The sequence below is a fragment of the Nicotiana sylvestris genome, chromosome 3 (genome assembly GCF_000393655.2).
Source record: "Nicotiana sylvestris chromosome 3, ASM39365v2, whole genome shotgun sequence".
NCBI lineage: Eukaryota > Viridiplantae > Streptophyta > Magnoliopsida > Solanales > Solanaceae > Nicotiana > Nicotiana sylvestris.
The window spans coordinates 67,158,402-67,165,515 of record NC_091059.1 but is presented as its reverse complement, the minus strand read 5'-3'; the positions used below and the strand labels follow the sequence as shown (position 1 = coordinate 67,165,515).

Sequence of the window (7,114 nt, the reverse complement as noted above, 5' to 3'; positions counted from 1 at the left end):
CAATGGATCCAAGTGCGAAATGAGGTAAGTAGTGTAGGATGACAAATAATGTTTCAATTTCTGTGCTAACCAAGTTAGGGCGCAACATGTCCTTTCCAGGTGAGTGTACTTAACCTCATAAGCTGTGAACTTCTTGCTAAGATAGTAGATGGCCTATTCCTTCCTGCCAGTGATATCATGCTGACCCAATACACAACCAAATGAATTTTCCAGGACTGTCAAGTAAAGAATCAAAGGTCTCTGTGGTTCTGGTGGAACCAGCACAAGTGGGTTTGACAAGTATCCTTTTATCTTATCAAATGCTTCTTGACACTCATCTATCCACTTGACCGCAACATCCTTCTTCAGCAACTTGAAAATAGGCTCACAAGTTGTCGTGAGTTGAGCAATAAACATGCTGATGTAGTTCAATCTCCCTAACAGACTCATCACCTCAGTCTTGTTCCTCGGAGGTGGCAATTCTTAGATATCTTGGATCTTCGATGGGTCCAACTCAATGCCTCGACGGCTGACTATGAATCCCAATAATTTTCCGGATGGAACACCAAATGCGCACTTGGCAGGGTTAAGCTTGAGGTTGTACCTGCGAAGTTTCTGGAAAAATTTCCTCAAATCTCCGACGTGGTCGGCCTGCTGCTTCGACTTTATGATTACATCATCTACGTACACCTCAATCTCCTTGTGTATCATATCATAGAACACAGTAGTCATTGCCCTCATGTAAGTTGCCCCAGCATTTTTCAAACCAAATGGCATTACTCGGTAACAATAAGTTCCCCATGGCATGATAAATGCCGTCTTTTTCGCATCTTCTTCATCCATTAAAATCTGATGATACCCTGCATAACAATCCATAAAAGATCCAATCTCACACTTGGCGCAATTATCGATCAAAATGTGGATGCTGGGTAGTAGGAAATTATCCTTTGGACTTGCTTTATTAAGATTGCGGTAATCAATGCATACTCTGATCTTGACATCCTTCTTTGGTATTGGCACAACATTAGCTAACCAAGCGGGATATCGTGTGACCCGAATGACCTTTGCGTCCAACTACTAAGTGATTTCTTCCTTAATCTTCACATTCGTATCAGTTTTGAACTTTTACAATTTTTGCTTGACGGGAGGGAATGTCGGGTCAGTGGGTAACTTGTGGACCACTAAATCAGTGCTTAAACTCGACATGTCATCGTATGACCATGCAAAAATATATTTGTATTCAATCAGGGCTTTGATCATCTCTTCCCTGATCTTTGGTTCAAGGTGGACGCTTATTTTAGTCTCTCTGATATTATCTGCGTCCCCTAAATTGATGGCTTCTGTATCATTCAGGTTGGGTTTGGGTTTTCCTTCAAAGTGATTTAATTCCTTACTAATTTCTTCAAAGGCCTCTTCCTCATCATATTCTGATTCGTCATCACACTCTACTTCTTGAATTATTTTTTCAGAATCAGATTGATTTTTAAGACTGGGCTGAAGATTCCTTACGAATGTCATGTCATTAGAACCAGCGTAAAAAGAACTGTACAGAAAAGAAAAGAAAAGCAAAAGGGAAACTATCAAGAATGATGAAGAAAGAGAAATTGCATTTCACTGAATGATAAAAGATAACAAGGTTTGCGCACTCAAACAGACTGAAAGATAAAAATTTGGATTACAACCCTGGAATAACCCAGACAACTGAAGGAAAATCAAAATAAACTACCAAGACTCCTTTCGAGTGGTGAGAGGAGTGGCTTTCCAATTATTAAACTTTGTTTTTGGCCCGACGAATTGAATTTCTGCATTGCTAGAACCTTCACTACATTCCACCATGTTCACATCATCGAACAACTTCTCAAATCTTTCAATTAACTCCTTATAAAGATCAATCACAAGACTGGGAATTGTTGTTACCGGTCGTTTTCTGGTACCGGACTTGACAAATGATCTGGAAAGATGTGGGACTGGCTTTGGAAGGACCCATGCCCTCTGTTTTAACTTTCTGGCTCTTCTTATGTCTGTGGCAGTGGGCTTGAATCCCAGACCAAATGTTCCCAAGTTTTCAGGAAGAGACACCGGTTGTATGATGCCTTGCAAAGATGAGCCCAAACTTTACCAAGTACAGAAGCATTCTTCAACATCTCATAGGCCACCAACTGATACGGCGATTATCTTCGGATTTGGAATGTCCTTCCCCTCTGGAACGTTCTCTACCAAAATCGTGTCAAAAACCTGGTAGACCCACGGTCCCTTGTCATTTTCCACTTCAATGAACGGTACAATGGCATCGCGGTGAGCGCATAAACTGTCTTCGCCATGACAATTATTTCCTCTCTATCCCATTCAAATTTGACCACCTGGTGTAGTGTTGATGGGACTGCTTTAGCAACATGAATCCACGGTCGACCTAACAGCAGATTGTAGGAAACAGCTATATCCAACACCTGGAATTCCATTGTGAACTCAACTAGCCCTATCATCAGCTCTAGCATTATATCCCCAACTGAAACTTTGCCTCCACCATCAAATCCCCAGACACAGATAGTGTTCTTATGAATCCTCTCATCTTCCACTTTCAAGTTACTCAGAGTGGAAAGAGGGCAGATGTTCGCACTGGAACCATTATCGACCAATACCCGGGTAACCACAGAGTTCTCACATATCACCATAAGATAAAGGGCTCTGTTATGCTCAGTACCCTCTACGAGCAATTCATCATCAGAAAAAGTGACTCTGTTCACATCAAAGATCTTCTTGGCTATATTTTCTAGATGGTTCACGGTGATTTTATCGGGAACATGAGCCTCATTCAATATTTTCATTAAAGCTTGACGGTGCTCGTCTGAGTGGATTAACAATGACAATAGTGAAATTTGAGCAGGCGCCTTCCTTAATTGTTCCATAATAGAATAGTCTTGCACCTTCATATTTCTCAAGAATTCCTCTATCTCTTCTTCAGTTACAGCTTTCTTTACCAGCACTGAGTTATCTTTGGAGATCTTAGCTTTTGTCAACTCCTCGGGGATAAAACATCTTCCTGTGCGAGTCAAACCCTGGGTTTCACAAACTTCTTCTTTGATTTCTTTCCCTTTTGTAAGTCACTGTCACCCGTTCGTAATTCCATGGAATAGCCCGGCTGTTGACTATTGGTAACTGGGTTACCAGCTTGATAATGACATGATTTATGCGGGCGCCCTCCATGATTACGACAGGTTTGCTTGCCACTCCTAGCACAACCACTTTCATCTTTTCTTGCTTTGCTGCAACATCACTCGAAGACCCCTTCTTAACTATTACGGATGGTTCACTACTCCTTTCGCTTGACTTGAGCGCTGATTTCTCACTTGTTGATTGTTCAACTGTCTTGACCACACTGGACAGAATCATTATGACGGTTTGTGACGGCTTCCTGGGCTCCCCTCCCTCATGCACTATTTCAAACATATTTGCCTCCTGATGGGCTGGCATCGGATTCTGGTTGATATTGGGCGCCTCGGGAGCTTGAACGTCAATCCGATTAGTATCAATAAGCTCCTGGATAGCACTTTTTAAGTGACAGCACTTCTCTGTGTCATGACCTGGAGTACCAGAACAATACTTACAGCTTACGGAATAATCAAGATTTTTTGGGGGAGGATTTGGCAATTTAGACTGTATCGGCCTCAGCATGTCCAGTTGTCTTAGCCTGTGGAATAAACCGGTATATGACTCTCCCAATGGAGTAAAGGTTTTCTTTTTCTGCAACCTTTCATCCTTAAATGCTTGATTAGGCCGAAAACTTGGTCCAGGAGGGTGTCGGTAGGCTCGTGGTGGTGGATAAGTGTTTTAGGGAATGGGTGCACGCCATTGCACGTGGGTGGGAGGTTGGTTGTATGTTTGGGCATGGTGGACAGAAAAATGAGGTTCTGATGAGGGGTAGTAGTGTTGGGGTGGATTATATGGGCTATGAGGGTAACTTTGGTGGTGGGGTCGAGGCTGATTATAGTGGTGAGATGAGCCTATGGGTCTGAACCAAGTTCCTAAATCAACCATTTCTACATCCTCTCTCTTCTTTTTCCCAATTCCTCCTATGCCGCCCTGAATAGCCTTAGTGGTCGCCTTAATAGCCGTATAGCTCATGATTTTATTCGACTTGAGCCCCTCTTCTACCATACCTCCCATCTTCACTACTTCATTTAAGGATTTTCCTATAACTGAGACCAGATGTCCATAGTAAGTAGGTTCTAAGGCCTGTAGGAAATAATCCACCATCTCACTTTCTTTCATTGGAGGGTATACTCTTGCTTCCTGCTCTCTCCAATAGAAACCATACTCTCTGAAACTTTCACTGTGTTTTTTCTCCAGTTTTGTCAAGGACGGTCGATCTGGAACGATCTCAAGATTGTATTGGAAGTGACAAGCGAATGCTTGCACCAGATCATCCCATGTATACCACCTTCCGTGATCCTGCCGGGTGTACCACTCTAGCGCCGATCCACTCAAACTTTGACTGAAATATGCCATCAACAATTCATCTTTTCCTCCATCTCCCCTCATCTTGCTACAAAAACCTCTTACGTGTGCTATTGGATCACCGTGCCCGTCGTACAAATCAAACTTGGGCATATTAAACCCTGTCAGTAATTGCACATTTGGAAATAGACACAGGTCTTTGTAAGCCACACTTACTTGACCTCCTAACTCCCGCATGTCTCTGAATGATTGTTCTAAGCTTTTAACTTTTCTGAACATCTCCTCCTGTTCAGGATTTTTGGATGGTTTTTCAGCTTCCGCAGGGAGATCAAAATGAGGAGTATAAACTTCTGAAGCTTTGAAAGTGGGCTCTGGGGGGTAGTATTGGTTATCCTGGGCTTGGAACACAGGCTTACTGGAAGATTGATGTAGTGTAGCAGATGGGGATGCTACGAAGACAGGAGTGATTGGGGGAGGATAATATGGAACTGGTTTGGGTGGAGGAGCTTGCGGGGTTTGGGAGGTGGTGCCTTGGTAGTGATGGTAAATAGGAAATCTTGCAGGTGAATCAACAGTAGGATGTTCCTGGGTTTGAGTCAATGGCGGGATGAAAGCAGGGTTGGTTGGGTAAGCTGGTGGTGGTTGCCCTTTTGCCCAGGCCTGGTACATTTCGGCCATCTGCTGCTTCAACTTATACATCTCTTCCTTCATCGAATTAACATCCAAATATTCCACCTCTATTGAAGGATCGATGCTACTCGCATCAAGTTCTTGGTTAGACATGATCGATTCGCCTTTGAACCTGGTGTTGTATGGATGGGTTGTCAGAATGCTTAACAAACTAACCACCTGCCTTAGTTCTGGAGCTTCAATAACAAACTCGTTAGTGATTAGAGCTTAACAGATTGGTAACCGCTTATTTGTGGAATGCAATGCACCTAAGTAATTGATCATTTCCATCATGTATTTGCTCGATTGCTTGTGTCATCCCGGTTTTTCCTTATTTCAATGTGAAACTTCCCTTTTTCTCTTTTTTTTCTTTTTTTTCATTCTTGCCTTTCTTTGTTTGACTTCTCTTTATTTTTTTAATCTCTCATTTCCCTTTCTTATTTTGTTTCATTCTCATGGTTTCTTATTTTCTTTCTATTTTCTTTTGGTTATGGTCGAATCCTATGGAGATTGTCTACGTATCATGACCCTGCATGAATTAGACCGAGCGTAGTTCTGGGGTATAAGTGTAAAAATAAGTAATAATACATTTTTTGGATTTTCAAAAAGCAAATACTTTGATAATAACGACTCAAAAACTAACAGACTCAAAAGAAACTAATAGACTCTAATACAAAGAAAATACAGACTCAAGTAAAAAAATCACGAATACATTAATGCTTTAAATGCTCTTGGGGCCCGCGGGACATCATTCGATCTCGCCATGGGCCTATATGCAAGAACCTCTTGAAGCCTCTCCAAGTCACTCATTATTTATCGGACAAACGTCATCACTGCCGCGAAGAAAGTGGTGCGAGTCATATCCTTACATGCTTGGCATTTCATAACAATGTAGTCGGCGATGACTCTGACCCGCTCTCGGATTCTACCCTTTTCCTGAAGCAGACGCCCGACCTGTTCATTCCGGGCTTGTAACACCTGAGTGTCGTAGAGATGTTGATTTTGCAACTATTGCATTCCTTCCTCCATCTGAGCCATCAAATCATAATAGAGTTTCCTATCAGCTTTGAATTCCTTGTCTTGCTTGGATGCTTCATTCTCGAGGGTAGTCATTTTTCTCTTCAGGATGGTGATTGTCACTTCATACTTTCTTTTCATTTGCTGCACAAACTTTGCCTGCTCTTTTGCCTCTTTTGCCCATTGTGCCCGGACTTTGCCTAGGTTGGCCTCAGACTTTTCCAGGTCATCTTGACACTCAAGGGCTTTCTTTTTCAGACTGCTTATAAGCCTTTCATCTGCTCGGCTTCTTTCCGGGTTTCTAGCAGTTGTTTTCATCTTTCGGATTTGACTTTTGAGGGTGTCATTTTCCTGAGTTAGTTTTTTCTTTATCCCTCATCTACGGTAGCTTGCAAACCATTTTCAAACTGAAGGTCCAAGACTTGCCTTTCCAACTTGCTTATTGTAGCCCTGTACTCGTTTTCTTTGGTCAACCAGTCTCATTGCACCTGTGCTCCGTTAGTGAAGTATTGGACATGGGGTCTTTTTACGGGCCTTTCAGGCTCCTGATGAACTCAGGATCTTTAACCATACCAAGCAGGGTAACCGGGCTCTAACTCACCTTTAGATAGATCTCGTATTTGAGTTTTAGGCTCTAAGAATCTGCACTGATGCCAAATTCGACGCACTTTTTCTTCTGGAAAGGCAGCTTTTGGTTCTAACTCAATGATCTGCCGACTCAAATCTTCATCATGTGGGATGGTCTGGTATCGGCCTAACTGATGTAGGACTCTATGCGGAAGATAAGGCTGGATACTCCGAAGACCCATCAACAACAGGAAACACACCTGTGCCGACATATAAATTAGTTCACTGACCGAGAGCCACCCGAACGTCCATTCGACCTTTTTTGCAATCAAGGATCTCAAATGGGCGTGCCATGCTTTTGTACCCTTCGGGAACTCATAACCATATATCCATTTTTCCTGTTTTTCAATGCAGTCAATGCTAGTCA

General features: G+C 42.5%; 1 protein-coding gene across 1 annotated transcript; it reads right to left on the bottom strand.

The window, feature by feature from the left end:
* Positions 1-2,192: 2,192 nt before the first annotated feature.
* Positions 2,193-5,217, bottom strand: LOC138887495 (uncharacterized). The gene is made up of 3 exons (XM_070169252.1): positions 4,137-5,217; positions 3,145-3,560; positions 2,193-3,035 (listed from the first exon to the last, which is right to left on the bottom strand). Exons 1-3 carry the CDS (start codon positions 5,215-5,217, stop codon positions 2,193-2,195), a joined length of 2,340 nt encoding a protein of 779 aa, XP_070025353.1.
* Positions 5,218-7,114: the final 1,897 nt, after the last annotated feature.

Coding starts and splice junctions, on each gene's coding strand:
- LOC138887495 (XM_070169252.1), bottom strand. CDS start 5,217: ATGTCTAACCAAGAACTTGATGCGAGTAGCATCGATCCTTCAATAGAG. Junction 3,561..4,136: donor TGAAGTAGTGAAGATGGGAG/GTATGGTAGAAG, acceptor CTGGTACTCCAG/GTCATGACACAGAGAAGTGC. Junction 3,036..3,144: donor ATCATGTCATTATCAAGCTG/GTAACCCAGTTA, acceptor TGTGAAACCCAG/GGTTTGACTCGCACAGGAAG.